We start from the raw sequence: 21,577 nt of genomic DNA, 5'->3' as shown, positions 1-21,577 counted from the left end.
AGTGCAGAAAAGGGGTATGGAGAGACGTGGGTCACGATAGGCGTGAACTATGGGCGAATGTGGAGCACGAAGCCATAGTACAGACCTAACTCTAGGACAGGAATGAGTCATTCGTGCATAATACGACACGCGTGACACCTATGGATGGCGTATCTACCAGCAATACGGCACTATAATGCATAATCAGGATATGCATGAATGCACGACCTATACGTCCTTGCACTGTTGCCACATATAGGACAACTGTTCTCAGATTTTTGGCACATCGTTCTCTCCCTGTAATAAGTCGATACTATCGGACTATGCTCGAGTCAGTGTACCTACAGAAACTTGATTAATCCTATCTAAGTCAGCAAGGTGCCATCTATTCTGGATACATAACCATAGTAATAGGGCTTCCTAATATAACTTCGCATAAAAATGTCCTAACTTTTTGAAAGAATTTGTTGCCAAATTTTAGTTTAGAGAAGGTTTTTGAAGCTGTATTTCCTCATTTGCGCTCTGATACCACCAGTGGTAGAACCGCCTAATCTAATGCCTCACAGGAGTGCTTGTCTTCCATTAGACACTAAGCACTCAAGGGAGAACACTAAATTACTCGATTCCATCGAGCACACCCTAGGAGAGAACCCGAAAATCCACATTTTTTGCCATCAGGATCACAAATGAGAGAATAAAGGTTACATCATTCTTAACCATTTCTTACATCACTTTTAATACAACATCAGAGTATAATATTTATTATTATAACAACGGAATGTAATCATATTATTAGAGTTATGAACAATTTAATGTAACAGCGGAATATAAATATGTGATCAGAATTACAGCAAAAATAATTATCTATTCATGGCATGATGAAGTATTGATATAACAATAGATTATGAAACTTTCCTTTATAAAAGCATTTGGTGATAGTTACAAATAACAACTACGATCGCAGCGTAAAGGAATCCTCGCTGAGCCCACCAGGAGGAATCCACGCACAAGGGTCAGCTCTAGCCTCCACCTGTCACCTACAACAGGGGGAATAAAACCTTGAGTACTCAATTATACTCAGCAAGACTTACCCGATAGGAGAAAAGAAAAGACTCTAAGGATATGCAAGGCTATCTGGCTTGTGGGTTTATTGCATTTGCAGGAAGCATTACTAAGTGTGCGTCCTTATATTCGATTTTTATTAATAGCCGCATTGGTTCATTAACTAACCATTCTATGTAAGTACCTGTACTACTTTCAAGCAGGTGATAAGAAATCAGATTTCCTCTTTCCATCTTTCATCTTCAGTTCTTACTACGGTGCTAGGCACGAAACAAGCCGTACCGGATCGCCCGGCGATTCGTGAATCAATGCCCCTAGCTAGGTACCCTGAAAATACATGCTCCGCTTGTACCCAAGACACAAGTAGGACCAACCCATCACTCTCCTGTCCCGGGTGTCCAGGTCCCCGTCCAAACTGGGACTCCAAGCCCCCACCCCTGAGGCCCGGACTCAGTGCGGTGCAAGGACCTCCTCCACCAAAATAAAACCCTGATAGTCGGTCCAGAAAGAGCTGGATCCATGACAAGAGAGCAACAAGTCTTCCAAGCGCCCATACCCAAGTATGTTCTTGGGATAATAAATCAATGACTTGCCTCGATGGCTTATGTAACGATCAGTCCATAACCGACCAGACAGGGAAAGCAGTGTAACCAAGCCATGCCCCACACCCACGGTGACACAACCTCTTACACCCACCAATACCCAAACCATATCCCCGCCCGGTCACCATTTATCATTTCCACCATTTATATTTTTCCAACTGATAATAATCCAATAATATATTTCCTATCTCTCGCGAGTGACAGACAATCACTCGACTTCTACTGTAGTCCTGTAGCATAGCAATCTACATGATCCTGTCATACTAGTAAGACTCATAGGATAAAGATATATGTGCAAGTGGGTTTCATTCAACTCCTCAAAACTTAATGCACAAACATAATTTAAACTGCAGAAAAGTAGGGGTTATGCACCGGGGCTTGCCTGGGTAAGATATATATTAAAAGTTAGTATCTGCATCTTCAGATCATCCACCAGCAACTGAATAACAAGCCCATCGCATCATCTCCTGGAGAGAATACCATTACACCATCTTCGGATTCCCAATCATTCTTCAATTGATCCGTTGATCCATCATCGTACCTATGTGATGTGCAATGCGATGCAATGCAAAGACATAATTAATCAACTGCAATCGTAACTCACAAAATACGACGTACGCCACTCAAGCTAATGGGCTAGTTCTGACGACAACCGTACTTAGGCTACATATACACGTTGTCGGATAAGGTGTTATTTCCCAACGATTATTTTAGTTATATAACCCAAGGTGTTTCTTTATTTTATCCTATCAATTCAACCATTATTTGAAATAGAGCATCATTATCTATCTAGCAATCAACTATTCTGGAGCTACAAAATTTATAGTGAGTACCTAATATTGCTAGGAGCCTAATGTATAAATTTCAGATTCAACAATATTACCAATTTATCATGAAAATTCCTACAAATTTATACTTTACAATATTAAGTGCCTTAAATTAATTATATAGCTCCTAAGACTATTACCCAACTATGTGAACAAATTATACTAGCAAGTAGATCATGATTTTAGAAACTTAACAAAATTGGTTTCATCATTTTTGGACAACTACACAATTTCATATTGATCTTGCAAGTTTATTTCTGAAACTAATTAACAAATATTTTGGAAAACTAAAAGGACCAACGCTTGGCTCGGCCCGTAGACACGCGCGCGGCCCAGGCGAGAGTGGCGCTCGGTCGGCCCAGCAAGACGCGCGGCAGCCCAAGCGAGAGTGGCACTCGGCCGGCCCAGCAAGAAGGCAAACGGCCGGCCCAGCAAGGCGGCATCCGACCCGCCCAGCGTGGCGCTCGAGCGGCTTAGGCATGCAGACACAAGCCGGCCACGTAGGCTGGCCCAGCGAACGCGACATGCGGCCCAACTCGGGAACGGGCGCGAGCAGCCCAGACGGGCGGGTGACGCGCGCTGAGGCCGGCGACGAAAACAGCACGCACGTGCGCTCTGATGAACTAATGGCGTCCGATCCATGTCAAAGCTCTCTATATCCTCCTCACAGTGCTAGGGATTCAAGGAATTGGAGGTTGATACCTTGTGTACGACGAATTTTGGACCGCAAGGGATGCGGTCATGGCGACGGTGAGGAAAGGCACGGGACACCGACAGCTCTGGTGCGGATGGCGCAGGAGGTGCGGTGAGCTATAGGAATGGCGCAGCAGTGCAGCACTATGGCACAGGCGGAGCGGCTCAGCAACGCGGCTCGGTGGTGGCGGCGTCTCGCGGCGGTGACGACGCGACGATGAGGCTACGGCGCGACAGCACGCAAGGGCAGGCTCCTTCGGCACCGGCGGACGACAGCGGGCGACATGGTTTGCAGCGGAAGTGGAGACACATGCGGACGCCGTGGAGCCGCGTCATGCGGAGAAGGTGCTAGGGAGGAGCCGCACGAGGAAGCAGCGCGACCGTGGGCTCGTGCATGCGCGAGATGGGAAAAACCGATGACGATAGTTGGCGTTGGAGGCTCTAGCACGGTGGCTGCGCTGCTACGGTGGAAGGCGTGCAGATCTCGGCGGCACGGCGAAACAGCCAGGCGCGTGTGCTCGTGCGCGGTGGAAACGGGCTGCTATGGCGGACCAGAGCAGAAGCGCCTCAGGGAGAGAGACAGAGAAGCAACGCGAGCAGGAGATAGACAGAGACAGGACGCGCGACATGCCACGGTAGGCAAGACAAGCCATAGAGGCATGCAAGTCGAGCAAGGCAGCTGAGGCATATGACCGGAGGAAAGAACAAGAAACAAGCAAGAGGGGAGGTCAACTGGTACAGTCTTGCGCATAGAGCACAGACAGGAACGGGCTGCAATAACATGACTGCTGCATTCAAGCTTGCTTCACGTAATTTGTAAGCTTGCAGTGGTTCTTGCTTCATCAAAATACTAGTTCCTCAGAATGTGCTAGCGGCCAAGCAGGGGCCAGAGACAGCAGCAGTAAGTTGACCTCGGCACATAGACATACAGCGACAATCAAGGACGATCAGAGACAGAGCAAGCAAACAACGTGAGGGTTTAGCCAACACCATCAATGCCGGGACAGCGCAGCGTGACGCGAGTAATTCGGGTGACCGATTCAGCGCCGGGAAAACAACACCGTCGTTTTGGCGAGGCAGGTGGGACGAGTGGCCAGCGGCACTCACATTTTTATTTCTATTTCATTTTTAAGTTTTTAACCCGACTAACTTCCGCCAATAATTATTTCCCATAAAAGTTCATACTTCGCACTAACCCATAGAGACAAAAATATTTAAGCGCTATTTAATTACTTTGCTCACTATCGTTTGCTAAAAATGGCATTTTAAACATAAGCTCAATATTTAAATTTTTAAAACACGAAAAACTTGTTTAGGAAATTTTTCTTAGGCCTAAATCACTATGCTAAATGAGATCGTAACACCAGGGGTGTTACAGGCGGGTAGAGTGGCCAGGCTTGCTGGGCCCCAGCGTGCACGTGTGCGCGAGAGTCACGTGCCAGGGTGCGACAACGGTGGTACGGCCTAGGCGGCGGTGCGCGTTGGCGCGTGTGTGTTGCTGGCGGCAACGCCGGCCAAGTCACGGTGACCGTGGCCAGACGCTGGCACCATTCAAAAACGTGTCTTGCATGCTTTTTAAAGCTAGTTAAAAACCCAACTCGATGATCTATTAACTACACCACCTATTTTATGGTCGCGATAGTATGTCAAACTACTAAAACCAACCATGAAATCACACTACTTCTTAATCTAATTCGCCTACAAAAATTCCCAAACCTAGCTTCATCAAAGCGTTGTCCGACTTAGGAATTTCGGCTAAGTCTTAACGGTTCCGCGTCGAATGCGATTTCCAAGCTATTAAGTAAGCTATATAGCGAATCCCGTTCATGACCGCAAGTATTTCACCGCCACCTATTAAGTTTGTGCTACAAACTTTATTAAAGTGCCGGGTATGTGTTCTATAGCATTTTCGTTCAATAAAAATTCATTTAGAACTCTAAGCGATATAACGCGACATAAAATATAACATTTGTTTCACGTTTCCGATAAACGTTTCGAGTAACAGAAATTGATTTGCACATTATATTTCATACACTATCACATAAACATGATGCACATGCAGTGTTTTAGCAAAAGATTGTACAGTGTAACACCAAGGGTGTTATAGCAGTGATGTTGTGGCTTGGTGAGGAGGTGGGAAGGTGTGGGGAGGAACTAGGTTGTGGCAAAAAATGTGAGTGATGCCCTTGGACTGCTTATACAGGGTAGAGCAGTAGAGGAGGGGTCGGCGGTGAGGATTGGTGAAGAGGCAGGGATGCGTGTAGAGGGCCTAGCTGGTGGCAAAAGATGTGGCACACTTATATATGGTACAGATGGAGAGGATGAGGGGTTAGGCGGACAGAGCTTGAAGGGGCAGAGGAGTGTAGTGGGGATTAAGGGGCTAGGGTAGGGGCATTACTACGACATTGCTAGCCACGTGGCGGCGGCAGCGGCGTTGACCTTGGCGACGAGGAACGGCAAGAAGACGGAGAAGCCGCTGAAGGCGTTGAAGCCGAGCACAAAGAGGATGTTGTTGATGGCGTCCTTCTTACCGATGTCGTGCTGCGTCTCAGCATAGGCAATGGCCTTGGCACCGTGCTTCTTGATGAAGCGGTAGAGCAGGTACTATCCTAGCCAGATGAGGAAGGACGATAGCAGGAAGGAGTGGATGAGCAGCTCCTCTAGTGGCTAGACGAGGCTGACCTTCTGGGTGGGCAGGATCTGCAGTGCTAGCCACGGTGTTGAGAATGGCGCCGACGCCGGCATGGAAATCGATGGGCCAACTGCGGGCACTATGGTGGAGGAGGTCCATGGCAAAGGTCTTGATGCGCCCATGCTCAGCCTCCTCGGTGTCGAGGGAGACGCCGATGCGGGTGTCCGCCGGTGAAGCCGGTGCCCGGGTTGGAAATCGATGAGGTCAGGGTCGAAGAGCACGGTGAAGGCGACGGCGTCGACGATGGTGACCACGTGCGGGTCGATGCTGACAAAGAAAGGGAAGGTGGGTGGGATGTTGGTGTGGAACACGGTGCTGCGGTGCGCCGCTGCGCGCTTTCGGAAGGGGAAGAAGAGGGACATGTTTTTTATAAAATGTATCTTAGTCAGTAGCTACATGTAGGGGCATGGACCTACGATGCATGACTCAACAAGTTTGGGGAGCTGGATTTTTAGTTTAAGAGTTCGTGGACCTAAGTGACATAGAGCTACAAGTTTAAGGGTCGTTAGTGTATTTAACTCTTTTAGAAAATCGAGCAAAAACCTATCCAAGGCTTAATCAAATTTTCCAAATTCATTTTCTACATAAGAAAAATTATGCAACCAACATGAATGCAACAACCCTACAAAATATTAACTTACAAAATTTTGTAAAACCATTTTTAAATAAATTGATAAAAAAACTAACTAAAGTTTGATAATTTAAGAAAAAACCATTAAATTATTTTTATTGTTTGATATTTATAGTCCAAAATATAAATTTATGTGTATCACATCTACATGAAACATAGCTTTTGGTTGAGACAGTTGTTATATTAGCCATGATGGCCGCGATCTCGTAGTGGAGACCAATGAATCCAAGACTTTATTTGATGATGTTACTGATAGTAAGGGCATCTTCAAATTACTCCTATATCCTGAGAAAAATAAACTTCTAGCATTTAACGGGGTATCGGTGCGAAAGGTGACCAATAAGTAAATATTTGTAGTTTTTTCATACGTTGTGATCGGATGTGGCCTAGCACTCAATGACACAGGATTTATACTGATTTAGGCAACGTGCCCTACGTCCAGTTTCGGTCGGTCAGTGATTTTATTCCTAAGCCCAGGTACTCAAAGTTTGCTGTGGGGTTACAAAAAGGATGGAAAGAGGAGGGTGTTAAAGGCTCGGTCGGACTCTGAACCGAAGGGCTGAGAGCGACGGGGGCTTTAACTCACGCTAAGTACTGAGATGTGTACTCTGTGTAGCTTCAGAGTTCTAGAGCTATGGAGCTGTTCGAATGCTCAGATTGTCTAGGGCCAGCCAGAGAGGGTCTGAATGACTCCCTATTTAGAGAGAGTGTATCCCCTTTTATAGATGAAGGGGTGGCCTTACAAGTTAGAGAGAAAGAGAGAGAGTGTGTACATATGCTACCTAGTCTTGTTGCTCACGCCATCGGGTACGAGACGATTATCGGCTCCCATAATACTGTTCATGCCCAGACGTGTCTGGCAGGTTTTACCATGTTTGTCTGGTATGGTACATGTCAGCGCCTACAATACCTTAAGACAAATGTCGGCGCCCACAGTACTATTTGGATTCTGACATGCCTAGAAGGTTGTATAGTACCCGTCTGGCATGGCCTGGTGGTTCTGCCCTGTAGGTGTGCAGGGTATGGCTGGGTACGGTCCTTGGAATTGTGGTTGACTTGAGCACCTTACCTTATCTGCTCCACCTGATCCTTGGGTCCTCACCGAGCGGGCATCCTCGGTCGGTCATTCCTAGTCAGCTCCGACCACGTTGGTCGGGGAAGAAACACGAGCAAAGGTTCGACGTATCCCCGATCGGAAAAGGAGGTCAGAGTCGAACTATGTCCCCTCCTTGGCCAAGCCTTTCGGTTGGAGACCAGACCATTCTTCTAGCCGGTCATTAGTTAACTAGGCTGGCCCGGGAGGCGCGCATTGCCGCTACACCATCTGCTGGGCTGAGTTTTTGCTGGGGAGTGGGCCCATTGGGGACCCTAGGTTTATGAACCCGACAGGAGCCCCCGAGCCCTTTTGGGACTTCTGTGAAGTCATAAAAGGGATGTTTATATTTGTTGTACGAGAGCACCCGGTGGGTGTAAGATCATGAGTCACTATCGAGCGAGACGGAGCGCCTACCCAGACGTCGGGTGCGGCCAAGGGGTCAGGCTAGATGGAGCACCAACCCAGGCATTGGGTGCAGTCGAGGAGTCAGGCGAGATAGAGCGCCAACCCAGGCATCGGGCGCGTCCGAGGAGTTGGGCAAGACGGAGCGCCAACCCAGGCGTTAGGCGCGGCCAAGGGGTCGAGCAAGATGGAGCGCCAACCTAGGCGTTGGGCATGGCCTAGTTTCGTGTGTTACCCCATCCGTGGTTTCCCCAACCGAAGGGGCTGAGCTAACGTCGCTTGCCTCGATGGCTCAAGTAACGCACTAGGTGAGCTCACTAGCGGGTATGTCCAAGTGGAATCTGGGTCCGTCCTTCGTAATGGGGTTGGCATAGCCCTCATGTGGCATTCCACTGCTCCTTAACCCACCTCCCAATAGATGCTTGAGCCATTTTGGAGACCGACTCAGGTGGCCCACTGGCCTCCCCTCGATGGAGATCCTGTGGGCATGGCTCGAGGTTAGGATCGAACGAGAAGGTCGAGATGACCATGTCTGCTCCTGAGCAGATCAGGCGAGGGCCACTAGGGTTTATCTATGTTTTCTCCCCTGGCTCTATTTGACGCAAGGTGACCTCGAGCCCTTCATGGGCTGGCCTTCGAACCCCGGTCGGTCATCGCTCATATCAAATGAGGCGACTACCGCTTCGTAACGCAACGCGAAGTGTTGTGATTCAACAATTGCATATACAATGCTTGGATGTATGGGATGAATGTATGAATGCATGCATGAAAATGGATGAATGAATGATCATGCACCAGAGAGTAAAATAAATAAAAAAGGTTTGGTAAAGTTACCTCGATAGCTCGAGTGACGGGTTCGGGGAGCTCTTTATCAGATATGTCCAAATGGAACCCAGGCCCATCGTTCGTGATGGAGTCAGCATAGCATGCATGGGACATCCCATTGCTCCTTACCTGCCTCCCTACAGCTGCCCAAGCCATTCGGTCAACTCGGATGATCCGTTGGTCTCTCCTCGATGGAGATCCCATTGGTGGGCCCTTCCAAACCCTGCCTAGGAAGGCGGAGGGTCGTGTGTGGGTGGTTGCGCCTTGTTTCCTATGCTCGGGTTGTGGTAGTGGTGGGCCCTACCTAGGCCACATCCCGTTTAACCAGGTGACATTTCATTGGGTAGGGCGTGTCCCATCAGCCAGGACGCGTCACACCGCATGCCTCCCCGTATTAAATAGGGGGAAGGGAGAGGGTTTTCCTCCCATTCCTTCGCCTCTCTCCAACTACTGCCTCTTCTCCTTCTTCCTTTTCACCAAGCTCGTTCATGCACCATGGCAGTTTCTAGGAGAGAGGGTAAAGCGAGGGAGAGGAGAACTTATAGATCTATTCATGAATCCGAGGCGTGATGTCGAACTAGAGGCCTTCCACCATGGATGAGGAGGTGATAGCTGCCTTCGCTGAGAAGGGTCTGCTCCCGTTGAAGGAGGTGGCGCATTGGAGGGCTCATGCACCGGGAGAGGTTGTTCTATGACCCTGTGCTGATGAGGTCGTGACCTTCCTTGCCTTCCACAAGCATGGGCTTAGGTATCCCATGCATTGGTTCTTGCGTAGGCTCCTCAATGAGTGGGGCCTAGAGCTGCAGCACCTCAACCCGACTAGGGTGCTGCACATCACCAGCTTCGTCACCATCTGTGAGGCCTTCCATGGGATGGAGCCGCACGTGGAACTCTTCCGGTAGATTTTCAGAGGGCGAGCCCTATCCGAGGGGAAGCTGCCTAGAACCATGTCGGTTGGGGGGTTTGCCTTACAGAAGAAGCTAAAGCCATCAACCCCCTACCCTACGTACTCCCCCTATGACTCTAATCGAGGGTGGCACGGCGAGTGGTTCTACATCAGGAACCCAATGGAGGCGCTATTCCTATCGTTCACCGAAAGAAGGCCAGAGAGGAGGGAAAGCTGGTCATGGGGTCCTATCGGTTGGTAGAACAAGTTGGAAATTATCGAGGCAGAGCTTCAGAAGCTTGTGCAACATGGCCTCGATGGGTTGCGGGTCTTCCACACCTTCTTTCACCATTGGGTCACCCCGCTAGCGGAAAGAACGAGGCCATTATGGGAATACATTAGCCCGATGGATCCCGACTGTGCGTCATCTCAGGAGTTGCCAAAGGATGAAGTCTGGAGTCGACTCGATCAGGTGCTGTAGCTGAGGGATAAAGACTCTCTTGAAGGGACGCCTGGACATCTTCATGCCGCGAAGCTATCTAATCTGGTATACCCCCTTCTTTTTTCCCCGTGATCTTTTCCTTCTTGCTCTTCTTTGTTTTGATTTCGAGTTGCCCATTTCATAGGGACTCGTGGGTTACAAATCCCGGCTGCACCTTCTGACGGGGCCAAAGGGTGCAGCTCGGCAAGCTACCCAGAAGGAGGTGGCACTTGCCAAGAATAAGAAGAGAGCTGAGAAGGCCCAGAGGAGGTTTGAGAAGGAGAAGGAAATCAGTCAGCGGGTCTAGAGGGGCGAGAGCTGGAGTGACATGGAGTCGAAGCTCGAGTCAGAGGAGTCCATGGAGTTGGGCACCGATGCAAGTGCCTCCAAGGACAAAGGATATAGGGGCGCTGTCGTGACCTTAGTGGAGCATCATGAGCATGCGTCCACATTCGTCGGCGGCGGATGTGCCACAGAGATGTGCAGTTATGTTCCTGAGTCAAGGAAGCACGCCATGAGCGAAGACACCACCGTCGAATGAGAGGCGAAGCGGGTGCGGTCACCACGTCCTTCGGAGGCATCGTTGGCTCCACACCCCCCTGGTTCGAGTGTGGCGAAGCATGCCGGCCAGTCGGAGGAACGTGTTTGTTCCTCTACATCTTCGGGGTTAGTGCGTGTGCGTGACCCCCAACAGGGGATGTTTCGCCAGTGGCTCCGGTGGTTCCGCCACAAGCTGGTGGTCGCGGCCTGACTGGGGATCGGCCGGGTCAGCTCCTGCCTCAGTCAATGCGAGGGGACGTGGGTTGTGACCCATGGGTGGTCCTCATCCGGTCGGCCCACCATTAGCTGGTCGGGGCATTAGGGCTCTATTGTTTTCATCTAGGTAAGCATTTATGCTCCCTCCTATTCTCATTGTAGAGCTTTTTGAGTGTGACTAACCCATGTTTGTTTGACAGCAGCCAAGGGCTAGTGGGACTGGGAGTCTCCCCACCTCCTATGAGAGAAGAGTGGAGACTCAGCCTACAGAGGGTCGGGACGAGCGGCGAAGGAAGCAGGCTGGCGGTGGTGCAACCTTCCTTACTGGTGGTTGTGTCTTCCTGGCCAGTTGCGAGCATGACGGCAGTGACAGCGGCGATGATGGCGATGATCCCTGTGGTGATGGTGGAGGTTGGGTCTAAGGTGACCCTCGCGATCCCTCCCCCAATAGCTGCGGAGGAGGAGACGAGGGAAACCAGGCTCCCTGCCTCGCCTGGTGGTGGAGCGCATGGTTCACCCTCTTGGTCAGAGCTGGAGGGATCGGGAGGAGATGTGGCTAGGCCATAGGTAGGACATCTGCCGGCATGCAGCAGAGTCCAAGCGGTGGGGTGGAGCTGCCAGCCATCTCGTTGTCGCGGAAGTTGGTGATGATCTGGCCATCACATGACACTACGATGGCTGGATCTTCTAGTGGGTCGGGGGCGACTCGCTAGCTAGTGTGGCCTTGCCCCAGTGAGCTGGGAAAGGCCTGGTTCGTCCTTCACGATGAGGAGGAAGTGAGGCTCTGGCATCTGCTCGGGGAGAAAGGACTATCGATGGAGTCTGATCTCGCCCTTACCAAGGCGAGGCTCAAGGAGGCCTTAGAAAGGGTTGAGCTCATCCATCAAGCGGTGACAGTCGACCTACCACATGTTGTAGAGGTAAGTTCTCTGTGTTTTTGTTGTTGTCCATGACTTCTTGGTCTTTGTCGGTGCGGGATCCATGGGATACCCCGCAAGGAAGGGAGAAGACCTAGTCTAATTAGGATTCTTCCCATGTAATCTTAGTAGCAGTATTACTCTGTAATCCTACTAGGAACTCTCATTGTAAACCGACTAGGAATCTGGCCTCCTGACTATATAAAGGAGGGCAGGGCTCCTTGGATCGGGGAGTTGAAGAGAACAATTGTACACAACATAACACTTGACAATCAATCCAACACAAAGGCTAAGACACCGATTGGACGTAGGGCTATTACTCGATCATCGATCGAGGGTCCAAACAAGGATAAATCGACTATCTCTTGCATTAACCATCGAGTTCTGCATATGCTGAAGCCCGAACAATACAGCCCTAGGTACCCCCGTGGTAGGCTATCGGTGGTCAAACATCAACAGCTAAAGACCTAAAGCAAACATTCAAAAATCTGAAAAGGTGGAGGCAGAAATTGAACCCGAACAAGTGTGTATTCGGAGTTCCTTCAGGACAACTACTCGGATTCTTGGTCAGTCATTGCAGAATCGAAGCAAGTGCCAAGCAAATTTGAGCCATAATAGAGATGGGCCCTCCTTGAAGTATCAAAGATCTAAAAGAAGTCACAAAGGTCGACAAGCTTCCCCAGGTAGTAGTTAACTCCGATAGTCGATGAGTGGCATCAAACTACTGCACCACATCATTAGCAAAAGGAGGACCACTAGAGGCAAGAGAAGGAGAACAAGAAGCTGATCAAGGCGAAGAAGGCACGACCAGAGCAATCTCCTAGGAAGCCAAGGCCAATCCCTCAGAAGGACCCACCGCAATGGCCATGGTCACCTCCGAGGCAACCAAGTCAGCAGTGGCATCGTTGCTAGAAAGCTTCGTCGCCCCCACAGCCACTTCACCGATAGTGCGCTGCGAGTCCTGAGGCTCAGTACTCGGTGGCACAACAGAGGGTTGAGAAGAAGTCGACGGGGAGACGAGAGAAGACGAAGGCCTGAAAGTTGATAAGAGAACTCACCAATGAGAACAAGAGAAAAGTAGAACAAAAGCAATGAGACAAAACCAGAATCCACTCACCCAGCTATCTTCTTCTTCGTAAAACAAAAAGAAGACCTCACAGGAGGAACCACGGTAGCAAAAACATTACCGCTACCCTACGATAGGAGCGGCGCGGCTGGTACTGGAGCCCCAGAGGAACCCAGTACCAGAGCCCCAGAAGAACTTGGCGCCGGAGCCCTAGAGGAACTCGAGCCCAATGACAGTTTGCTACAAAAGAGCAAAGATGAAATAAGAACAAGAAAAAAGCGCTCAACAAAACAAAGACAAGTAAACAACTCAACGACGCGTAATGAGGGGCACATCATTGTCCTCATCTTCCTCAGTCTCCAGCAAGATAGCTACAGCACCATCTGAAAACAGAGAGAGAAGAACTCGGTCAAAGGCACAAATAAATAACAGAGAGACCGAACATATTAATATGCTCACCTAGGAGCACGCTACCTATAACTAGAGTACCTAGATGAGTACTCGGCTGGCGAGACTTCTTGGAAACAGGTAAACCAGATGAAGAGCCATCCCCCCGCCCCCTCTTCGAGATGCTACGAGGACCTCGGGGGACTAGACGAGAAACATATTCTTCATATACATCAACAACTTCGGAAGAAACTCTAGGAAACGATGTGGTGATTTGGAACTTACTAATTACAGAAGCCCCAGCAAGATCCTCCCTAGTATTCACCACAACAGGGAGGACGTCAAGAGGGATTGGGTCAACAAAGTTGCGCCCCAATTCCTACAAAGAAGAGTAAAACAACCAGATGAGAAAGATTAAACAAAGGTGGAGACAACAAAGGAAATTCAAAAAGTACTCAAATAAAGAAAAACAACTCACAGCAGGAGGAGGGTTCTTAGCGCAATACTCAACAACAGCGTAAGGAACAACGTTCACTCCTTTTAGCATCTTCCGAAGATGCTCGAGCACCTCCTCATCGGTCAACTCAAGGGCAGGGACCATACGAGAAGGATCCTCTACCCCAGAGTACTCAAAACCAAAGTTTTCTCACTCCTTAAGAGGTTGGACTCGACGGCGAAGAAAACTAGAAATAATACCAAGGCTGGTCAAACCTTGCTGTTTCAGAGTACTTATCCTCTCAACAAGCGGCTTGATCGCCTGGTTCTCATCCTTTGTCAAGAGTTTCTTTTCCCATCGATCGTTAACCGTGGGACCAGAAGAAGAATGAACGGAAAGAGGAGAAATCATGTTGGCAGAATAAAACCACTCAGAACGCCAATCCTTCACAGAGTTAACTAAGTCATAATCAAAGAACTTAATTTTGAGACCCTGACGGAACTGAATCCCACACCCACCAAGAACAGAAGTGTCATCACGGCGGGGTTGTGGCTTCAGACAAAAGAAGAAACGGAAGAGGGAAAGAGAAGGAGGAATTCCAAGAAAGGTTTCGCAAAGATGAACAAAGACAGAAAGATGGAGGACAACATTGGGGGTAAGATGGTTCAAAGTAACCACAAAATAATTAAGGAATCGATGGAGGAAGGCAGAAGTGGGAAGGCAAAGTCCAGCATGGACAAAGGAGACGAAGAGGCTGATCTCACCAGGACCTAGAGCAGGGACCTAGTGCTCTCCTGGAGCTCTCCATTCAGCAAAGTCCTTGCTCTAGATCAAGCCATCGCTGACAAGCTCGCGAAGCTGCTCTTCGGTTGTTGTTGGAGCCGGCCAAACCTTTTGGGCAGCCCTCATGGCTACGAACTCTTGGTTCTCGATCAAAGAAAGGGATGACTCCTCGTCCACAAAGGTTCCCTAGGACTTGTTTGCGGTTTTCTTCCTACCCATGAACTAGCAGAAGTGAAAAGGCACTAGGGAAAGACGAAGCTAGGACAGCGGCGCTCGGGTGACGGCAACAATGGTGGCGGCGGATTTCTGAAAGCTAGGGTTTCAAGGCAAGAGTAGGGCAGTAAAGAAAAGGAAGACAAAAGGTCTTTAAATAGATTTTACAGCGATAAAAACAGCCCAACAGGCCCGTTAAAGCACCATGTGAGAACGCAATGGTCCATTTACTGACACAGCTAAAATGACGAAGGGCACAAATCCACACAACGGTACAATTCAACGGGCAGATTTCAGACTTATCCATCTAGCACTACGATGGGGTTATCAGATTACTGCAAAAACAACCCGTCAACCATGAAGAAAAGAAGGGCTACCTTACAAGGAACATAAGAACTCAGTCCTTATGGAAAGAACTCAGGAATCTCATGAACAACCAGGACTATAGCAGAAAAATAAATGACAACTCAGAAGACAAGATTCTTTCCATTACAAGCGACTTCAAAAATAGAAGATTACAAACCTTACAAGACCCAACGAACACGGTACCACGAAAAGCAAAGTAGCAAAGAGGAACCCGAACACGGCTAGGCTCTAGAACGACTATGTGTCCCAAATCGCTACTCGGTAGAACAAACCGCACTCGGCTACACTGTTTTCTTCAAAGGACGGACGCAGTGCACCCAAGGCAGAATTCAGCAGAACGGCAGGACAACATGGAGCAGAGAAGGCCGACAGGCATCTAACTACCCAAGTCCGATGTAATGCTGGATATGGTATTGATCTGTACCGGACAGTCTCAAGACAAGCGGCGAGGATCAACCCAGAACTGCCAGATGAAGGAACGAAGCCCACATCACAAGACTTCCTCCAACTACCACCATGTACTTCCTAGTACATTGCTGCTGTGGGATTAGTCTACCTCTAATCCCTATCACAAGACTTCCTCTAGCCATGACAAGATATACGAGAACTACAAAATGCGCCCGGAGGCTGCTCTACTTCACAAACTACCATATTCATGACTACAAAGACTTCAGAACAAGCAACAGAATGCTCAATGAATCAAAACAACACTCCAAGGGGCTATTTATAGACCGAAGGGACAGTGCACATGGACCAAGAGCACCAACAGAACAAGCCTAGCAAAGGACACGGTGAAAAGATAGAACTCAATAAAGAAGGGGAACTCAGGCGTGAAGGAACAGTACTCAACAATAAGCATATTCGGGAGAATATACCAACACAGTATAACTCGTGAACAAAGAGCATTTACACTCAACCACCACCGGGCAACTACACCTAACAACAGCAGACTGCCAAGATTCTATATCCGAGTTCTTTGTGAACAAAGCTCGGGGGCTGCAACAGGGAAAGTTTTCAATTCATTAAAACAACTCAAATTCAAGACCCTCCAACTTTTTTGTTCCAAATAGCAAGAGGCTCAAGGGCTACACTTAGTGAGTGCACTTTTTTCTTCAAAAAGCGCACATCACTCAGAAGACTTCTTCAAAACAGGAATTTTCAAACAGCATAAAGATTCAAGACCCTCTAACTTTTTGTTCCAAACAGCAAGAGGCTCGGGGGCTACACTCAGTGAGTGCACTTTTTCCTTCAAAAAGCGCACATCACTCAGAAGACTTCTTCAAGACAGATAACTTCAATACCACATGACAAAAAGAACCTGGATATAACTATATCCGAGCTCTTTTCGACAAAAAAAACCCGGGTATATGCTCGGGAGCCTTTCGACGAAGAATCAGGATGATTTCAAGAAAAGACCCTCAAGCTCCTTGTGCCAAATAGCAAGAGGCTCGGGGGCTACATCCAAATAGGAGTACTTTTTTCTTCAAAGTACACACCATGCAAAGATCTCATGAAGCGCTACACGGTTTCGCTCAAGAAAGCACTCGGACGACGCTTGTTCCTGCTCGACGAGACTTGAAGGAATAAGACGAGGCTTTTAGAACTCAACCATGAAGTGCTCGAGGGCTTGTCAGTGTGGGATCCATGGGATACCCCGCATGGAAGGGAGAAGACCTAGTCTAATTAGGATTCTTCCCATGTAATCTTAGTAGCAGTATTACTCTGTAATCCTACTAGGAACTCTCATTGTAAACCGACTAGGACTCTGGCCTCCAGACTATATAAAGGAGGGCAGGGCACCTTGGATTAGGGAGTTGAAGAGAACAATTGTACACAACATAACACTTGACAATCAATCCAACGCAAAGGCTAAGACGTCGACTGGACGTAGGGCTATTACTCGATCATCGATCGAGGGTCCAAACTAGGATAAATCGACTATCTCTTGTGTTAACCATCGAGTTCCACATACGCTAAAGCCCAAACAATATTGACCTGGGTATCCCTGTGGCAGGCTATCGGTGGTCAAACATCGATAGTCTTTCAATGGTTGTCTCAGTATGCCTACTTCTTGTGTCATAGGATCTGGAGGTGATGTCGATCTGTAAGTCCTGATTCCTTCAGGAGGAGCACGGTCAGATGGGGTAGGAAGCAATGGCATTGCGGTAGGTCGACGAGCTCAGGCACCAGCTAGAGTCCACCCATGGTGAGTCCCAAGACTAGGCGACCGAGGTGATGGGAGCATGGGCGGCAGAAGAACATACGGTCGAGCGGGCGACTGCTGCTGAGCGGGAACTCGATGTGATGAAGGTCCACTTGGCGAAGACCGAGGCAGTGCTTTAGAAGTCCTTAGAGGCTCTAAAGGCAGAGCGAAAGGGCTGGTTGGATGCTGAACAAAAAATGGTCACGCTCCGAGAGTAGGTGCTCGGGGCAGAGGAGTCGAACGATCGACTCCTCGAGAAAGTGACCCGGCAAGAGGAAGGACTCTCCATCCTCAAAAGCGCCCACCTTGGTATGTATTTGTTCTGCATTCGGTTGATGCCTCAGTTTTTCCTTTCCTTTACTTCTAAACTTTTCGACTTCTTCTAGAACTAGGTGGAAAAATCGGCTCTCTGGAGCAAGAGCTGGAGACGGCCAAGGCGGCGGTCGGTCGGTGCACGGAGGTGCTAGCCAAGTCCCTTGAGGAGCGACATGCTCTCGAGGGAGAGCTTGACCAGATTCATAATGTTGCTCAGGTGGTCGTCTCTGAGGTGTTTGGGCCGAGACCGAGCACCAGTACGCCCACCGTGTAGCTAGCGGAGGTCCCGAATGAAGTTTGGGCGCTCATCTCCGATAGCATGTTCTATGGGAGATCGAGGGTGTTGACCTCGGTGGCGACCCATCACCCCAATTTGGACTTCATGGCCATCTGTAGAAGTTATGCCAAAGGGTGGAGCTCAGATGAAATCCATGCGATGGGGGAGAGCTTGGTGCCATACACACAGATGGTCATCGAGCAGGTCACCGTGCAGTGGGTGATGGAGGCTCACCATTCAATCATGGCTGGAGACGCGTGCCAGGAAGATGTCATCCTACATGTGGAAGGAGCAGAGGCTAGGTCGGAGCCGAGCATCGTCTCACCCCCAACTGAGCCAAACGCTGTCCCGACCGAGAGCGAGCTACCTTCGTCCTCGTCGACTGTGCCATCAGCTGATGCCGCCGGGCGGCCATAATAGAGTTTTAGAGTAGAAACAGTCAGTAGATGTAAAGAACGAGTTCATGGGGAAGCCCTATGTGAACAGTTTTACACTTGTGACTATTTTGAGTTCTTTTGGTGATGAAATCACTCGTGAGGGGAAGCTTGTCCCATCTGCCCTTGTTTTTACCCTAGCGTAGCTTTATTTTTTATCCTTTCTTTTTTGCACTTGCCTGTTGACCCATAGGCTGCAACCTTAAGAACCCGTGCGTGGCCCACGAGGCTCAGCTGCTCGTAACCATAGGTCATGGCGGGGTGTGATCGGTCGGGAGTTTAAAACACAAGTTACATATGGTAATCAAAGGAACGTAATGCCCTTTCGCTTGGGTGATGCCCTTTCGTTTGGGCAAAAAGTATTATGATATGATAGTAAAAAAGGAGGGTGGTATTGCACCCCTATGGAGCCCTTGAGTGACCCAGGCCGAGAGTGCTCGGGCTGGGGTGCTGTAGGAGCAAACGTTGAATGGAAAGAAAATGGTAAGACCGAGCTTTAGGGGAAGAAACGATGTAACTATTCGATGTTCCATGTGTTGGTGAGAACGTTGCCATTGTTGTCCTTCAGCTAGTAGGCACTCAACTGGGTCACCTTGGTCACCGTGTAGGGTCTTTCCCATGGTGGAGAGAGTTTATGCTTCTCCTTGGTCGACTGGGTTCTCCGGAGCACGAGATCACCGACCTCGAGGATCCTCCCCCTGATTTTTCTTTCATTGTACCTATGGAGATTTTACTAGTAGCGAGCAAAGTGGATGACGGTTGTCTCACGAGCCTCCTCTAGTAGGTCAACCACGTCCTACTGAGCCTCCATGGCTCGGTCTTGGTCGAAGGCCTTCACTCTTGGGGCACCGTGGTCGAGGTCGGAGGGCAACACTACATCAGCCCCGTAGGCCAGGAAGAAACGTGTGAACCCCATGGATCGGCTCGGGGTTGTTCTCAGGCTCTAAAGGATCACTGGGACCTTTGCAACCCATCGCTCGGCATACCTATTGAGTTGGTCAAAGATGGGGGGCTTGAGTCCTTGGAGGACCATGCCGTTGGCCCGCTTGACCTGACCGTTAGTACGGGGATGTCCGACTGAGGCCCAGTCGATCCTAATGCCCTATCCATCATAGAAGTCTAGCAAGTTCTTCCTAATGAAGTCTGTTCCGTGGTCGGTGATGATACAGTTAGGAACACCAAAACAATAGATGATGTCGAGGAAGAACTTGACCGCCTCTTCCGAGCGGATGTTGGTGATGGGCTTCACCTCTATCCACTTGGTGAATTTGTCCACCGCTACGAGCAGGTGAGTGAAGCTGCTCGGGGCCTTTTTGAGGGGTCCAACCATGTCGAGGCCCTAGATCATGAATGGCCAGGTGATAGGGATGGTTTGAAGCTCCTGCACCGGCAAATGAGTTTGTCGAGCATAGAACTGGCATCCCTCACACCTACCAATGATCTCCTCTATGTCTCGCAGCGTAGTGGGCCAGTAAAAAATTGGCAAAAGGCTTTTCTGACCAGCGACCTCAGGGCCATGTGATGTCCGTAGATTCTGGCATGGATGTTGAGGAGGAGCTGTTTCCCCTGGTCGGTCGGGATGCACTTCATGAGTACTCCCGATGGACTTTGCTTGTAAAGTTCATCACCAAGGGCGATGAACTTCTTGATGTGTCAAGCAATTCGTCGTGCTTCAGTCCTTTCCAGTGGGAGAACCTCCTTGAGGAGGTAGGCGAGTAGTGGTGCTCTCTAATTGGCCTGATCGAGTGCCACCACGGCGATGTCAGCGGGCGATGTTGCCATGGAGGCACCAAGGTCGGAGCCCCCGAACACTTGGTCAGGGTCGGGACACGTCGGGAGGTCAGAGCCCCCGAGCACCAGATTGGTGTTAGAGTGTATCTGGATCGGATCCTCTAGAATGCGGGCAGACGGCTCGTGGAGGTCATTGATGAAGACCCCATCTGGAGACAGAACCCACCTGGCAGCCAATTTTGCGAGAAAATCGACGGCATCATTGTCCTTTCGGGGGACATGATGCAGTTTGATCCCATGGAACTTGTCCTTGAGCTTGTGCACCTCCTGGCAGTATGCCGCCATGAGAGGGCTCTTGCAAGAGGACTCCTTTGTGACTTGGTCGACGACCAACTCTGAGTCACCACGGACATACAGCCGTGTGGCGCTGAGCTCGATGGTGATGCAGAGTCCGTTGATGAGGGCCTCATACTCCACGACGTTGTTTGAGGCCAAAAAATGAAGATGGATCGCATAGCGGAGCCTACTCCCATTTGGGGAGATCAGAACCACTCTAGCCCCTGAGCCGGGCGCCATCACCGACCCGTTGAAGTACATCATCTAGTACTTGTGGGTGATGTCTGGGGTCAGGAGCTGGACCTCTGTCCATTCGACGATAAAGTCGGTGAGAGCCTAAGACTTAATAGCAGTACGGGGGACATACCTGATGTCATAACCCATGAGCTCGAGTGCCCACTTGGAGATCCATCCCATGGCATCGCGGTTGCGGATGATGTCTCCTAGCGGGTATGAAGTGACAACCACAACTACGTGGTCGGTGAAGTAGTGTAAGAGCTTCCGGGTCACCATCAGTACGGCATATAGAAGCTTTTGAACATGAGGGTATCGAAGCTTGGCATCAGTAAGCACCTCACCGATGAAGTACATCGGCCATTGAACCTTCAGGGGGTGTCCTGGCTCCTCCCTTTTGATGACTAGGGCGGCGCTCACCACGTGGTTGTTTGCCACGATGTAGAGGAGGGGTTCTCCCCGTTCGGGAGCGATGAGGATTGGGGCCGACGTCAGTAATGCTTTGAGGCTTTCCAAAGCCTGTTGTGCCTCCTCTGTCCAGATGAATGTGTCTATCCTCTTGAGAAGTTTGTAGAGAGGCATCCCCCGCTCGCCTAGTCGGGAGATGAACCAGCTCAGGGTGGCCAAATAGCTGGTGAGCCTCTGTACGCCCTTGACGTTGCGTATAGGGCCCATGTTGGAGATGGCCATGATTTTATCGGGGTAGGCTTTGATGCCTCGCTCGAACACGATGTATTCGAGTAGCTTCCCCTTCGGAACCCCGAAAACACATTTTTGGGATTCAATTTAATGCTGAACCTTTGGAGGTTCGTGAATGTTGCGGCCAAGTTTGCGATCAGATCGCTAGCATGAGCCGTTTTGACCACTATGTCATCTAATAGACGGTGATTGTTGGTTTCGGTCGCTCGACTTGGTCAGGCTGGTTGGGCGGGTCGATTTGGGCGGCA

The 21,577-nt window shown here is 49.6% G+C and overlaps 1 protein-coding gene across 1 annotated transcript; it reads right to left on the bottom strand.

Moving 5' to 3' along the window:
• Positions 1-5,560: 5,560 nt before the first annotated feature.
• On the bottom strand, positions 5,561-6,217 carry LOC136548432 (linolenate hydroperoxide lyase, chloroplastic-like). Its single transcript, XM_066539962.1, has 2 exons — positions 5,846-6,217; positions 5,561-5,767 (listed from the first exon to the last, which is right to left on the bottom strand). The coding sequence occupies exons 1-2, from the start codon at positions 6,215-6,217 to the stop codon at positions 5,561-5,563; spliced, it is 579 nt and encodes a 192-aa protein (XP_066396059.1).
• Positions 6,218-21,577: the final 15,360 nt, after the last annotated feature.

This window comes from Miscanthus floridulus, chromosome 4 (genome assembly GCF_019320115.1).
Source record: "Miscanthus floridulus cultivar M001 chromosome 4, ASM1932011v1, whole genome shotgun sequence".
Taxonomy (NCBI): domain Eukaryota; kingdom Viridiplantae; phylum Streptophyta; class Magnoliopsida; order Poales; family Poaceae; genus Miscanthus; species Miscanthus floridulus.
This window is presented reverse-complemented; position numbering and strand designations above follow the sequence as displayed.

Coding starts and splice junctions, on each gene's coding strand:
- LOC136548432 (XM_066539962.1), bottom strand. CDS start 6,217: ATGTCCCTCTTCTTCCCCTTCCGAAAGCGCGCAGCGGCGCACCGCAGC. Junction 5,768..5,845: donor AGATCCTGCCCACCCAGAAG/GTCAGCCTCGTC, acceptor TGGCTAGGATAG/TACCTGCTCTACCGCTTCAT.